We start from the raw sequence: 16,359 nt of genomic DNA, 5'->3' as shown, positions 1-16,359 counted from the left end.
ACAACACACTATCATCCGGTTCACGGCACCAGTTTAATCCCACCAGTTCTAAACTGGAATTAAACAAGAGTTTCTAGCATGGGAGGAGCATGCTAAAAAGAACCACAGCCTCTAGTATTAGTTGCTAATGTGCCTCTTAATGCCTCTACAACTCATTATTGTATGGGTCATGGCCAGGGCCGGATTAACCAATGGGAATTATGGGCACAGGCCCAGGGGCCTGTGCGAACTTGGGCCTCTGCCTTGGGTGATGCCGATTTTGGAGTGTCTATTAACTGCAAATAGCGCACCTTATTGGAATAAGCTAGTTAAGCGATTCACGGCCATCACCGTTTTATTGACAGAGACAACATAACTAAAAAGCGCAGCCAACAGCACCGTGAGTGGTGTGGCTCGTAAAGCACATGGCAACATGTTTTGACATGATCGATCATGAAACCGGTTCGAATCCAGCGTCTGATGAACACGATCTTCTTTTTTCTCCCACTACATATCAGATTTTGCTTACTCTTCATTACGAGGAAGACAAGAAGGAATCATTAATAAGTGTGTGTATTATAGAAGACTCAAAGTACTGGATTGGAGAGGTGTTATATCCAAATCATATGCATTATAAGCATTAAAAATGCCCTTAAATATATATTTTAGTACTGCTTCTGTGAACTTGAACAAGTACTATATATTAAAATCCATTAGTTTTCACTAGTTGTATTAGTATTTTTTTCGAAGTGTGCTTTTAATGCTTTAAAAATAAGTTAAACCTTTGTAAACTGGAAATATATGTACTGTATATCATTTATTTTAAAAATGTGGGCAATACATTATAGATTATGTTTATTAAGAAATATTATATTAATCTTATTTTTTTATTCAACTATAGGGATGAGGCCAGGTAGGGGGCCTACAAGACATTGTGCCAAAGGGCCTCTGAATTCTTAATCCGGGCCTGGTCATGGCCCTAATTTAATCCCACCTTCAACTTGCTCTGGTCTGAGCTAGAATTAAACTGGATCTTCTAGCATGGGATGAACGTTACTAACAAGGATGACTAATCGGAGTACAAAATCTAATGTCAGTCACTAATGTGCCTCTTAATGCTTCTATACCTTACTATCATACGGGTTACAACACCATCCCACCAATTCTACTTGGCTTGTTCTGAGCAGGTATCATACTGGAGTTTCTGACATGGAATGCAGGTTTTTTTAAAAGGGATGTTAAAGATCACAACCTCTAATTTTAGTTGCTAGTGTGCCTCATAGGGCCTCTGAAAACACAACATAGCAAGCAACATGCTAACAAGAATGCTAAAGTTGCTAGTTCGTCAATTCTTCTAGCTGATGTCTGTCAAGTTATTTTGTCTTGTTGTCTATTAAGCACAAATATTGCAGTTCTCAGTCTATTCTGAATCCTGCAGCTCTATTTTCTGAATCAAAATCAATGAATATGCGGTGGGATAATCAGTTTTTGGGTCATATTAGGTGAACATTTATTGACATTATTATATGTTTGCAATGTCAGGAGCAGAGAAGTTGCTGTCTAGGCAGTCACGTAGTCTAGATGCCGATTCGCCAGCTGAGCGGGGTGAGGGCATCTCTCAGGAGAATCCTGCCATGGTCGAGCAGCTTCGCAGAAAAGTGGAGGAACTGACCTCCCAAAACGCTGACCTGGTTCTCAAAGTGCAGGTATAGTTTCTTTCCTTTATACACAAACATGGAGAATGCTAACAAAGCACTAAATCACAGGCCCACCTCCACACACACACAGAACGCTGACCTCATTGTCTGTGTATAGACGTGTTATCAGCAGCGTTTTTAAAGGTTATTCAGATGGACAAGATAAATATATACTAACCACATACTGCACCTGACCTGCTTCTTAAAGATCTGCAGCTGCTTTAGAGATTCAGAGACATTAACACTTAACATATATACAGCATCGGTTTCGCTTTGCACCAGCATATAATATGGTGAGCTGCTTATAATAGTCATATGTCTGAACGTTTTACTTTTGTTTTGTTTGTAGTTACAGTATATGTTTAGTTTTTCTCAGTGTAAAAAATAAAAAATATATAAAATTATCTGTGTTTTTAAGGCTTGAGAATGAGTAAGCATTTTAAGTGGGCTTGATAGCATTCAGGCACAAGAAATGATCATTTTTAAAGCATTAAACTGTTGGACTAAAGTGTTAATTTGCATTTATAATTGAGTTTCTGTACCTGAATTATGTTAGACTCCCCAGAATATCATAAAGCAGTGTTTTTTATTTGTGTCTTCCAAGGTTATTATAGTTAACGAAATCGAACGAAAAAAGAAAACTAGAATTGAAAAACATTTTCGTTAACTGAAATAAAAATAAAAACAAGATTTCTTTTTTTAAACTAGCCTGAAACTGTATTGTGTAGTGTACATACAAAACTAACTGAAACTAACTAAGATTATCGCAAAAATGTCCTTCGTTTTCGTCTTTGTAAATGTATTTAATACATATGCCTACTGTAAACCTTCTAGAATTAAATCTATTTACTTCGCGCTGCAGGTGTTTGACCCGTACGGCACCACAGAGTGTGTAATCCTGATGCCATTGGCCAGATCAAGCCGGTCCTCCTCCAGTCATCCTCGCTGTTGCTCCCGCGACAAAAGCAACAATTAGACATGACAGCAGCACGGTGATAGCATTTAATACGACTCGAGTAGACATATAAAAGTATTCATTTAACACATTTGTGCCCAATAATGGGTTTTATTTCTGTATTAGTGATTCTGATCATGAACAAATTGTTCTTTTTAACTAGATCTTCTGCGTGAACTAGTTGAGCTAATCATTTTAAAAGATATGCGTCTCCAATAAGCACTCTACTCTACACTCTACACAAACTACTTACTTTTTAACATGCTTGATACCCCCCTCTGACTTGAAATAAACCAATTTCCCGAGTTATTCAGTTATTAGAACAGTACACATAATAATAAATAGCATAATAATGCTGCTTATGCGTGATTCTGCAGGCGAATCGAACACAAACAGCATAAGACAGCCAGTCACTAAACTAAACTTGACCTACTGCAGCACGGGTAAACCGAGTGCTCAGTGTTGCCAACTTAACGACTTTGTTGCTATATTAGCGACTTTTCAGACCCCCCCTAGCGAATTTTTTTTTAAAAAGCGACTAGCGACAAATCTAGCGACTTCTTAGTGTGTTACTGGAGATTTTTATAAAAACTCATGTGTCAGTACTGTACCATTCCTACTCTTCTCTCAACGAGCTGTGGGTGATGCGTCGGCTCCTCCCCCGCCTCAGTGCACTGACAGGCAGTCCAGTCGTTGTAAAGCAGTCTCTCCCACCTGCAGCCTGAGAGCAGATCAGCCCTCTGCGTACTGACGATGACTTAGCACAGCGGGTGTGAAGGTATTTCCCTTGTACAGTCAAACCGATCTGCTTCCCCTTTGTTTTAAATTTAATGTAATGTAATGTTTACAATCACAGGTTATTTAGTGACAGTTTCGGAACTTGTCTGAGTTTCTTACGTCGGAGAGATTGCTGCAAATTCACAATACATCTATACTGATAGACTGTATTCAAACAGCAATAAATTATTTTAATTGACATGCATACATAAAGTGTAGTGCAGATATAAATACTCTTTAATAACCATTGGCTGTTAAACAAACAGAAACGGTTGGACGTGATGACGTTAGAAATATACAAATTGACGTATGACGTAATCTAGCAACATTTAGCGACTTTTCAGGCAGAGCTTAGCGCCTTTTTATTGAAAATAGTTGGCAACACTGCAAGGGCTTAAATAAGAGGATCTGGTGAAACATATGTTTATTTCATAACTGAAAGTCATAATAGAATTTAATGGAAATGGAAGTGAATCATGCTTCAGTTGGGTTGCAAAACTTAATTGTAAGAAACTTTTTAGATCATGGTGATGTTTTAACTGACTAAAATTATGATTGCTGACTACATTATTTTAATATGTTGAGTCCTAACATAGGAGGATTGTCACAAAAGATCCGGTTCACGTTAAAGATCCAAAATTTCCCATCACTACTGTCTTTCTAACCTCTAGCCTTGCACACATATTGTACATAAGCCTGTTATCTCGTGGGCTGTTGTATTTAAATGGTTGTGGTAGTGTTCTTGTGTCCTCTGAATACACGTTTTAAAAAATGAATCTTTGGTTGAGTTTTTTTTCTACAATATTTATTCTAATTTTGAATCTTGCACCTAACAAATATCTTTATTTACAAAAAAAGAAAAAACTAAAACACTGAAACTAATAAAAGCGAAACTAAAACTAAGCAATTTCAAAATATAAAAACTAGTAAATCTGCCTCTGAAACCCATTAAAACAAACTGAATTTAAAAACAAAAAGTCAAAACGAAATAAACTAAAACTATAATAACCTTGGTGTCTTCGCTGTCTTGCGTTTATCAATGCACGTAATTAGTTTTATCATATTTTATACAGATGCCCTCCCCTATGAAATCATCCCAATCAATATGCGATTCTGGAGCTATTTAAATCCTTGGGTGAAATAATATTCAAATCACAATGTACATGGCAGAGAAACTAAATATAGTTTCATGGTCCAAATATACAGAGCACAGCTGACATCATAATAGCACTAATCAGATCAGTGTGGTCCTGTATTCTGGTAAAAATAGCATGGCATGTATGCTAAGCGCTAATGTGGCATTCGACTCGTAAAGCCCTTCTGGGAAATGTTTGGGGAACATGTGCGGCAAGCTTGTGTTTTCTCAAACAAATAAGCTTAGTAAAATGTTTTTCTAGGGAATTTACCACTTATACTTGCACATTTGACATAAATCAACAATGTTAGTGAGGGTCCTCGGAATCTGGTTTGAGTTTCACTCAAGTTCAGGGTTAAGCAAACAGATCAAAGAACTCTGTGAGGATAATGGCCGAGGCAACATATGGCAACTACATGTGCTTTCTTTAAAAGAAAAAACCTATAAATACCTTAGTTATTGCAATATTCTGAGGGGGGAACGAAATATTGTTTTGTGGTCTGCAGATGCTGGAGATGTTTGAGAAGGATGACACGGATATGCAAAGCTCAGGTCCAGATTTTGTTCCGACGGCTCAATATGAATCTTTGAGGAGAGAGTTCGAGGAACTACAGGAAAAATACTCCAGAGCCCAGGCTTCAACCGAAGCCTCAAGCATTGCAGAGAATCCTGGGTAATGTAGTTAAAGAGCCTTATTTTGTATTCTAAAAGGTCGTATTTTGGTTTTTGGGGTCTCCGCCAACAGGCTGATTTGCATGCAAGGTCAAAAACACTTTCATTGTCTTATAATAGCATTTATTTTAACCTAATTATCCCAACGACTCCCATGTAAATTGTTCAGCGATTCATTTGTTCCCAAACCCCTCCTTTTCGTGAGGCTAATCTGCACTGATTGGTTGCTGACCCAGTCTGTTATGATTGGTCGACTAGGTTCAGTGCAAGACAAAGAGAAACGCCCACCGCGGCTAGGAAGTAGCACACAGTGTATGTGAGAGCCCAGTGTGTTAAACACCAGCATATTAACGCTAACCCCAGTATTAATCCACACAGTGGCAAAAGGTGAACTATTTTGAAAATTGACAGCACCACGCAGGAACAGGAACAGCTGACGGTGGCCATAGCAAAGGCAAACGGCAGAGGATCGCGAGTTCAGAAACGCATTTAAATCGTTAAAGGAAGAAGCACTCGTCGCCATTTCAATGTGGTTTTGGATGCGATATGTGAAATAACCCATACAGATTTAACCTGAGCGATACAGTACAAGCACTGATCTATAATAGATAAGTGATTACAAGCAGCGCGGAGTGATTACAAGTTACAACACACGATTAAATACATATTTTGCTAACTACACAAAATGCGGTAACAATTTTAATTACACTTACACTGACAAAGTCCCGTACATAAAAGTCCTTCCTTTAAAAGGAAACAGTCGACGAATCCCACGATGCAGCATAGGTTATTGTGTAAATAATCATAAAAATCACTAGGTTGGCTATACTGTGGTATTGTTGTGAAAATGAACTTGAACCCTTTATTTCCAGCAGCCGAATCTCTATCTGTCAGTGATCATCATCTTAGTGTCCGTCTCGTGATCCTCAGCGCTCCGCTAGTGTCTGAAGGGAAAGGCGCGGAACCGGCAGTTCATATTTGGTGATGTACTGTATTGACGTCAATGCGTTCAAGCAAAAGATCCAAACCCAATGCCATTCATTTATTCGACTCTTGATTCGTTAACGAAATAGACGACTTATAGTTTTAAACACGGTGCACTTTCAGATTTACACCTCAGCTGGGTGTTTTCATTCAATAGACCTGTGTTACACACTGGATTAAAGGTCATTTTCAAAACCCCATATTAGGGGCTCTTTAAAATTAAATCAGATTGTTATTTATATATTAATTAAAGGGATAGTTCCCACAAAAAATATAATTGTGTCATAATATATTCACCTTCCGCTTGTTTCAAACCGGTTTGAGATTCGTTCTTCAGTTGAACACAAAGGAAGATATACTGAAGAATGTTGGAAAGCAGGAGCCGTTGTGGATGTCAATAGCTACCAATTTCCAGCGTTATTCTGAAAATCTTGTTTTGTGTTCAACAGAAGAAAGAGATTCATTAAACTTATAACCACTTCAGGGCTCGAAATTGCAATCGTTTAGGTCGAATATGCGCCTGAAATTTTGCACCTAAAAACACCAAACGCAGCGCTCAGGAAAAGTTTAAAACAGTTGTCATGTCAACTTGCTGCAGTAAACAAAGCCCGCAATGCTTGTCCCGCCTTCAAGCTCTTCTTATTTGCCCACTGTGCTAGAACAGAACATGAATGGATTGGTTAATATCAGCTGTCAATCACTCACTTCCGCTGACAGGGAGCTACAGCCGTGAAAATGTAAAGGTCTGAATATGAATGTCAATCCAGCATTTACACTTTTCGAAGAGTGGATAAAAGACTTCCAGTGGTTAAAGTCCGCTATGAAAATAAAGCATTACAGCCGTACAGCATGTGGGACAGAGTTTTCAGGTAACAGTGTTTGCCACATCTACACATTGTAAGCGCGAGATGTTCTATTTAATCCTTCATTTAATTGTCACGTTGCTGTCAGTCGTGTGACTGGCACCGCGTTCACCATCGCTAAAGAGCATGAATTCACCGAAATGAAACTAATATTGCAGCTAGTGTAAGACCGTTAATGCTACTAAGATGACGTATGCAAATAGTAAATTATATGTCAATATCATCTGTGCAATATCAGACAGCACCCGTGAGAACAGCACAGTTATTATCCTTAGCGCATGCAGATTTTTTGTTTATTTGTTAGTTTTGATTAGTAATGAATAGTTTTGAATTGATTTCAAAAGCAATAAATCTGTTAATATTAAACGTGTAGTAACTGTGCTCATAATTTTTGGTGGGTGTGACTAAATTTTGTCTGGTGCGCCTAAATTTTTGAAGTTAGGAGCACCGGTGCTACCAAGAAAAAAGGTTTGAGCCCTGCACTTGAATGTTAGTAAATGGTGTGGAATATTTTTCTTTTTGGCTGAACTATTTCTTTAAGTATCAATGTGTAAGTCACCAAGACTTTATTCAATGTGCAAGGCGAATTCTTAAAAAATGTTTGAAAACTGTCCCTTAACAAGGACCATGCACGTGTGAATCCTATCAATCAAATTAAAATGTTTGCTTTTCTTCTCAGATCTGAAGAGAAAGAGGAGAAACATCAAAAAGCACTGGAGAAAAAGTTGTCCCAAGCCCAGGCTGAGTTAGAGGAACTCAAAGAACAGATGCGTTTAGGGGTCTACTCTGTGGAGGATGCCGAAGAGAAGCCTGAAAAGGACTCTGGTGAAGGCGGAGATTTGGAGACCCACCAGTTGAAAGCGAGGGTACAGGAGCTGGAGGCGGAGCTAGTGAGCAAAAAGACAGATGGGGAGGGGCTTAGTGAAGATGACAACAACACCATCCAACAGCTGAAAGAGAGGGTGAAGGAACTTGAGGCAGCTCTGCAGGACAGAGAGAAAGAGGGAGAGGAGAATGAAACAGTTGTAAACCTTAAAAAGCAGGTGGAAGAGCTGGGAAAAGCCCTGGAGCGAAGCAAAACGGCAGGAAGAAAGGAGGGCGAGGGAGCGCCGGTGAACGGGTTGCAGGCACGGGTGGAAGAACTCGAGCAGGAGTTGAAGGAGAGCGTCCCTCGAGGTCAGTTTGAAGAGGTTCAGGTCACTTTGGGCCTTCAGCTTAACCAGTTAGCTCAAGAACGTGCCGAAGTGGCTACCCGACTCAACCAGGCCTTGCTGGAGCTGGAAAGGCTCCGACCCCCATCCCACATTGACGAGGATGAAGAGGACGATGAGCCGTCTGAGAGCTCAGAGGTCTCCATTGCATCTGGTGAGTGCACCTGTTGTCCCTCTGCGACTCTCCAAAATAACTACTTGATTCCAATGTTTAAATATAACTCCAATTTTTGACCAATCAGACCACTCTCTACACATGTCGCCGGGCGGCCGGACCTTGGAGGCCATAAAAGAGGAGCTTGAAGTTGCAAGGCAAGAGGCAGCCCAAGCTCTGGACAGCCTGTGTGCTGAAAGAGAGAGCCGGGCTCAGGATGTGCTACAGCTGAGAGACGCAGTACCCCTTGTTAAACACCAGGAGTCACTGTCCGCAGTAGCCCAGCAGCTAGCTCAAACAGAGAAAGAGCTGCAAGCTGAGAGGGCACTGCGGGAGCATGCGCAGACTGAGCTCTCCAGACTGGAAACTGAGCTACAGGCTGTGCAAAAAGACTCAGTTAGCAAGGAAGAACATGATAAAATCAAGGTGAGCTACGCCTTTTGTGAATGAATCATTCTTTAGATACAGTTCTTTGAATTGTTTTCTTTAAATATTATTTAAAGCTCCTAAAATTAAAAAGATGGTGAGAAAGGGGGACTAAGAAGGGTCCATTGTAAAGTCTCTGTGAGGGAAAACTTGATTTTTATAGAAGGGAACCAAATCCCTTCTTTGCCACCATGTGCAATCTTTACCTGTGCAAAGGCTTCCCTGCTAATTATTAAACATTAATTCATTCATTTTCTTTTTAGCTTAGTCCCTTTATTAATCAGGGCTCGCCACAGGCAGATGGCAGTCCAGCTGCAACCCATCACTGGGAAACACTCACACATTCTCATTTACACACATACACTACGGACAATTTAGCTTACCCAATTCACCTGTACCACATGTCTTTGGACTGTGGGGGAAACTGGAGCACCCGAATTAAACCCAAGCAAATGCGGGGAGAACATGTAAACTCCACACAGAAATGTCAACTGAACCAGCCGAGGCTCGAACCAGCAATCTTCTTGCTGTGAGGCTAGAGCGCTACCCACTGCGCCATCGCGTCACCAATAATTATACTAAAAAAATAATAATTTCCCACAGATTTCATTTAGTTTGTGAATTTTCTGTATACATGTATGTATACTTGAAAACATGAAGGGTACATCAAAGCATACTAGACTGTACTGTGTCCCATAATGCAAGCAAATCGACAATTTCACTTAGTAGTTTTCTTTACTTACTAAAATAGTAAGTAGACTTCTTAGAAAGGACCAAGCTAGGGTTCTTATATATTAAAAATAAATGTTTTTATTTGCATCTGTGGTACCATAAAAAACCTTTAACATCCATGGAACCAACGTGTAGCATTAAAGAACTGTTCACTGCAAAGATCTTTGTGAAATCAAAAATGGTTCCTCTATGGCAGAGGCAGGCCTGGCGCCAGGTTGTCAAAACTGAGGGGGCTAGACCTGGTGACTGATTTTGGTCCCTGCTGAGGTTAGATCCAGTCCTGCTCCAACACACTTGCCTGTAGCTTTTGTTGGGGATGAAGATTAGCAGTTAAATATAGAAGTCTGATGTGTCAGATGAATAAGACACAATAAAAATGAAGAATTTACTAAAGATAGTTTGCAGTTTCATCAGCCAGCTTTAACACTCGTCTGGGTTCCTAGGCGGCTCTGCTTGCAATCACAAATCAACAATTATATTCTCACATAACGTCATTAACTGCTTCATACATATAGGTGTTTTAACCTGATTGGTTAAAGCAGTGGCCACCAAACTTGTTCCTGGAGGGCCGGTGTCCTGCAGATTTTAGCTCCAACCCTAATCAAACACACCTGAACAAGCTAATCAAGGTCTTACTAGTTGTACTTGAAACATCCAGGCAGGTGTGTTGGGGCAAGTTGGAGCTAAACCCTGCAGGGACACCGGCCCTCCAGGACCGAGATTGGTGACCCCTGGGTTAAAGCATAGACTTAGAATTTTCACAAGGGTGTGTGCGTGCGTGAACGATATCTCAATATCTTAAAGCATACAAACATCATTCACTAGGCTGTTAACAGCTGAAAACAGACCTGTGAAAGGATCCACAATCGAATAGAACACACACACTCAAAGTACAATCTGTTTCTTACCCAAGGCTGAGTGTCCTCACAGCCGTCTTTATCAAAACTGGTTAAAGAATGGTATGATCTACATTCAGGATGCTATAGTCTCACTACACAAAGTCTATCTTGAATAAAAAGGTAAATCACTTTAAACAGAATTAACACATAATGATAATAATATCAAAATCACTTTAGACTGTATTAACACATAGCAATGCATATAGTAAAACTGTTGTTTTCAATCATCAAGCCCATCAGTTGCACTTGAGGTCTCCGTGACCTCTGACCTGGTTCTGAAAATAGAGCTACAAAGAGACAGGCAAATGCACTGAACATTCTTATATCAAGCAATGTGTTAACGTTATTCATTAGTCAAAATCATTTCAAGATACTGATTCAGATAACTATGGTAATAAAATAATGAGAAAAGGATAAACGTTGATCCATGCTGAGACGGATTGGTAGACAGAAATCCGAATCCACCACTTTCAAACAAGCCTGAAGGACTCAAGTAGTTTGATCAGGTGTGATTAATGAGGGTTAAATCTAAACTGTACAGAACTCTGAGTTTGACACCTGTGCTCTATGGCATCATATAAAACCCATTCTTTTTTGAATCAATAGTTCACCCAAAAAACTAAATGTTATCATTTTCCTATTTGAGTTTCTTCTGTTGAACACAAAAGAAGATTTTTATTTCATTTAATGGATGTCAATGGCTTCCAGTCTCCAACATTGTTCAAAATATCTTCTTTTGTGTTCAACAGAAATAAAGAAACTCTTAAAGGTTTGGAACCGCTTGAGGGTGAGTCAATTATGAGTAGATTACAATATTTAGGTGAACTATCCTATCAAGAGTGTACTTTTCTAACATTGTTTCTCATTTCAGGCAGATCTAGAGCGCTCTCTAGAGGACAGTCGACAGATAGCAGCAGCAGCACAGGAGTCTCTGAGCGAGAAAGAGACTGAACTGAAAGACCTGCGGTCTCAGAAAGCTCTGGAACAGGGACTGGTGTCCAAAGAAGACCACGAGGCCCAAAGACTCTCGCTTCAGGCTGAGATCAACACCCTGACGGCCCAATTAGCTGATCTAGCACGCAAGCATGAGAAGACCTGCCTCGAGGTCTGTGTGCTGTCCTTCATGTAAACACCTCACGTCTGAAAAACAAGCTGTATTTTACTCTGAGAAGTCTCCCGTTTAGGTGTTCCAGGTGCAGCGGGAAGCGTTATTCAATAAGAGCGAGCGTCAGGTGGCTGAATCTCAGCTGGAGACCGTTAAAAAGCAGCTGACGGATCTTCAGGCTGAGTCCACCCACATCCAGCAGCTGCACCAGGACATCCAACACTCGCAGGGGCTCATCAAGGAGAAAGACCGCAAGGTATGAGGGGCAACTGATTTTTACTATAAAAAACTGTCAGCTACAAGGTTGTTAGTCAGTGCTAAATGTTTTTAGCCTGCATTAATACTTAATTTTTTAAATAGTCATGATGTAAATTCAGCGACGCAGTAGGTATTTCTGTCACCTCACAGCAGGAAGGTCACTGGTTCGAGCCTCGGCTGGGTCAGTTGGCGTTTCTGTGTACAGTTTGCATGCATTTTCTGTGTAGAGGTGCTCCGGTTTCCCCCACAGTCCTAAGATATGTGGTACAGGTGAATTAGGAAGGCTAAATTGTCCATAGTGTATAAGTGTGAGTGAGTGTGTATGGATGTTTCCCAGTGTTGGGTTGCGGCTGGAAGGGCATCCGCTGCGTAAAACATATGCTGGATAAGTTGGCGGTTCATTCCGCTGTGGCGACCCCGGATTAATAAAGGGACTAAGCCGAAAAGAAAATGAATGAATGAATAAATGATGTGAATTCCCGGTGACATTACCCATAATTCTGCAAAAATCTTCTCCAATCAGAGATCTGCAACAAACTTATTTAGCTAAATTGAGATGTTAGTAATGAAAATGTTTTAAAACAGATATATTATAATATATACCATAATAGTTGACTTGTAATAAAATCGGTGCATTCCAAAGGGGATATATAGGCCTCAGGAGGGCACTCTGGAGTGAAAACAATCATGGCCCCAATATTGTGTTATTATTAAGTGTTGTTCCAAACTTAAGAGCTCAAGACTGGCCATTTCGAAGGGCTCTTTGGAATGAAGGACAACTTAGTTCACACAACAAAGTTGTTTTATGCTGAATATGGACCCTTCAAAGGGATTAGGATGAGCCCTTCCAAATAAAAATAGAAAGACCAATTAGCATTTGGTAAAGCATTGCTATTCTTTCAGGCTCCTATAGAAACCTGAGACTTACACATTTAAGTTGCTGGTCCAACCGGAAATATAAAGACCTTTTAACATGTTGAAAATTCGGAACAAAGTTTATGTGGCAGTCTATATCAGATTTTATAGTAGATTAAAAATGTTAAATTGTTGATTGAATGAACTCATTGCCTTTTATATAGGCACTTGTCGCCACCTTCTGGCGAAAATGCTTGGTCGCTCCAAAGTCAATAAGTATATAAATAACTACTGTTTTAATACTCGTTTTAATTCTAATGCTGTGTTCACACCAGACGCGGTATGCTCGGATAAATCGCGCTATTCGTGCGTAAATAGGCGCGTGAACATTTGAAGTTTACTCGCTTCATTCTCACGTCAAATTCACTTCACAACAGACTGCCCGGTGACTCTAGCTTCATTGCTAAATAGCTAGCATGGATTTTATTGAGAGAATAGGTGTTTTTATGTGCTTTATGAAGGCTGAAAAACAGCGTCGATTCGTTTGGCGCCGTGCCTGAGTCCATTGGATCCATTCTGAGGTGCACCCAGCTCTGTGAGCTCATAAACTCCTATACCTGGATGATGGAGGCTTTCAGCGGTGCTTCCGACTAAGCCGAGCACAATTTGATGAACTATTGTCCGGTGCCGGCAGGAGGATTTCCCCTCAGGACACCAACAACAGGCGCTACATCATAATCACTCCCCTACAAGAGCAAGCTCCTGATTGGTTAACGCGGCACGAATGTCTGCTGAAGTTCAGCTTTTCCAACCAGAGCGATATGCGCGTTACGTGCACAAAGCGCTTAACTCACACCGCTTCATTCGCACAAATCGTGTCATTCGCGCTGCCTCATTTGCACGTATCACGCTGCAGGATGTCTATTCGTGTCTTTGCATTGACTTAACATGTAAATCACTCGCACTTAATGTTTCTTCCGAGTCTGGTGTGTACGCAGCATAAGACAAAGGGGACAACAAAGGCACAGAACTATACTATAATGACACAAATTATTAATTTGGTCTACGTAAAATAAAATGTAAATTGAGACACACGATACATCAAACGTAAAATATAAAACATGATATGTTTGAGCTTATATTAGCTTTCATTAGCATTTTTTGCTATTCATGAATCAGACTTTTGGTTGTTTACGTCTCCCTGTAGATAACAGAGTTGTCTAAGGAGGTGTTTCGTCTGAAGGAGGCTCTGGGGGCTTTGACTCCTCCGCTTGGACGTTCTCCATCACCCCCGTCCTCAGGGATTCCTGGACAACAGCTGGCACTGCAGAACCGAGTGACTGCACTAACACAACAGCTTCAGGTGAACAGAACGTTACTATTGCCATGTTGATAAATACACTACCTGACAAAAGCCTTGTTGTTGATCCCAGTTGTAAGAGCAACAAAATAATAACTTGACTTCTAGTTGAGGAAAACTCATTTGGAAATGTAGCAGAAGGTAGATTTTTCTGATCAATCATCTGTTGAACTGCATCTCAATCATCACAAATACTGCAGAAGACCTTTTGGAACCCGCATGGACCCAAGATTCTCTTAGGAAGCAGTCAAGTTTGGTGCAGGAAAAATCATGGTTTGGGGTTACATTCAGTATGGGGGTGTACGAGAGGAATCTGCAGAGTGGAATGGCAACATCAACAGCCTGAGGTGTCAAGATATTTGTGCTGCTTATTACATTACAAACCACAGGACAGGGCAAATTCTTTAGCAGGTTAGCGCTCCATCTCATACTTCAAGCTTCACATCAAAGTTCCTGAACGCAAAGAAGGTCAAGGTGCTCCAGGATTGGCCAGCCTAGATACCAGATATGAACATTATTGAGCATGTCTGGGGTAAGATGGAGGAGGCATTGAAGATGAATCCAAAGAATCTTGATGAGCTCTGGGAGTCCTGCAAGAACGCTTTCTTTGCCATTCCAGATGACTTTATCAATACGTTATTTGAATCATTGCAGAGATGTATGGATGCAGTGCTCCAAGCTCATGGGAGTCATACACAATATTAAATCTTTTTCCACTGCACCATGACTTTATATTCTATACTGTACATTATTGCTGTTAAGTGACAAGACTTTTGTCTAAGTAAAGTCAGGCCTTTACTGTCGTAATTAAATAATTAAAAATCAAGTGATATTTTATTTTGGTATATATAAATATATAATTATATATGAAAAAAATGTAATTTATCTTCAACTTTCTTCATTTTTCAGGACTGGGAACGCAAACACAAGACTGTTGTTTCAATATATCGTTCTCATCTATTAGCTGCTGTACAGGTGAGACCCATAACCTTGACTTTACATCTTCAGAAACATCTGATGTCTTATATCATGATGGCTTTTTGCCTTAATAGGGCCGAATGGATGAAGAAGTTCAAGCGCTTTTGCTTCAAATCCTCCGTATGACACAGAAAGGTCAGAATTAGTGCTTTTTTTACTGACAGCAATACACTGAGCTCAAGTGACCCCTTGAACCCAAGCCTATCAGCACTGTGCACCACCAGTGAGCCATTGAAACTGAATGAGAAGATATAGTTTTTGGAACACGACAGAGATGATTCTATTTCCTGTTTGTGTTGATTCGTGAGGAAGAACACTGATCATTTTGTACCACATTGCAATAAACATTAAGAAACGCTGCTGACTTGCTCTTCCTTTTTTTTTGCAAGTTTGTGGTTGATAGTTTCATGCAGCCGAAGAAAGTGTATGGTAAATATTATTTTGGTGGTAAAAGGAACTTCATATTACATTTCTGTGGTGTTAAAAGATACATAGAGGAAATTTCATGCTTCCACGTGTGTTCAACCACAATCAACCGAGCAGATCTATTAGTGCAGGCTTCCTTTTCAAGATATTTCATCATTTAGCCAGAAAAATGCTTGTCTTACTTACAATTTTTGTTGTTTTTTAGTCCAAATATCTAAAGATTCTGAAATCATGAAGAATTTTCTAGACAAGCAAAACGTATTCTCTTGTTTTAAGAAATAATATGCCAAAATAAATGGAGCTTTCCCTTAAAAGAAGCAAAATTAACTAGTTTTTCCTTATGAGATAAGATTATTTTGCTTGTTTATAGGTAAAACTGCCTCCATTTTGACATATTATTTCTTAAAACAAGACCATATGTTTTGCTTGTCTAGAAAATGCTTCTTGATTTAAAAATATTTAGATATTTACACTAAAAACAAGACAAAATCTAACTAAGAAGAGCATTTTTGCTGTGTATCATTCACAGATTTTATTTTTGGGAGTACTGTGTCTTTAAAAAATGAGTTAACCAAACATTTTCTAGCACTTTTCCCTTCCTGTTCAGTTTTATTGAGAATGCCTTTGGATCATAGGGGAACAGAGCAGAGAGAAAACGACATCCTGAGAATGTAAAGTAACTTGGTTTCTGGTGGTTTAGCATACCTGGAGAAAGCTAGCCGTTAGCATTCCCACCACATTAACTCCCAGCTAAGGCAGGAGAGCCCATAAATATGTGCATGGCACAATGCGATTACATGTTGCTTAGGGAAACCAAGCTTTATGGACCAAAATCTAACAGGCGCTAACCGAAATATGCTAATCGGATAAAACAGCTCCAGTTGACTCTACTA

At 39.8% G+C, this 16,359-nt stretch overlaps 1 protein-coding gene across 1 annotated transcript in view; it reads left to right on the top strand.

Moving 5' to 3' along the window:
• ankrd24 (ankyrin repeat domain 24) overlaps positions 1 to 15,399 on the top strand; it is a 30,977-nt gene extending 15,578 nt beyond the window's left edge. The window contains exons 14-22 of the mRNA XM_056448357.1: positions 1,522 to 1,685; positions 5,050 to 5,216; positions 7,742 to 8,427; positions 8,516 to 8,853; positions 11,356 to 11,589; positions 11,669 to 11,845; positions 13,910 to 14,065; positions 14,972 to 15,037; positions 15,115 to 15,399. Coding sequence (XP_056304332.1) covers positions 1,522 to 1,685; positions 5,050 to 5,216; positions 7,742 to 8,427; positions 8,516 to 8,853; positions 11,356 to 11,589; positions 11,669 to 11,845; positions 13,910 to 14,065; positions 14,972 to 15,037; positions 15,115 to 15,186 — 2,060 coding nt within the window. The 3' untranslated portion in view covers positions 15,187 to 15,399. The remainder of the gene's footprint in view (positions 1 to 1,521; positions 1,686 to 5,049; positions 5,217 to 7,741; positions 8,428 to 8,515; positions 8,854 to 11,355; positions 11,590 to 11,668; positions 11,846 to 13,909; positions 14,066 to 14,971; positions 15,038 to 15,114) is intronic.
• Positions 15,400 to 16,359: the final 960 nt, after the last annotated feature.

The sequence above is a fragment of the Danio aesculapii genome, chromosome 22 (assembly GCF_903798145.1).
Source record: "Danio aesculapii chromosome 22, fDanAes4.1, whole genome shotgun sequence".
Lineage (NCBI taxonomy): Eukaryota > Metazoa > Chordata > Actinopteri > Cypriniformes > Danionidae > Danio > Danio aesculapii.
Note: the sequence above shows the minus strand (reverse complement) of the source record. Positions and strands in the feature narration are given on the sequence as shown.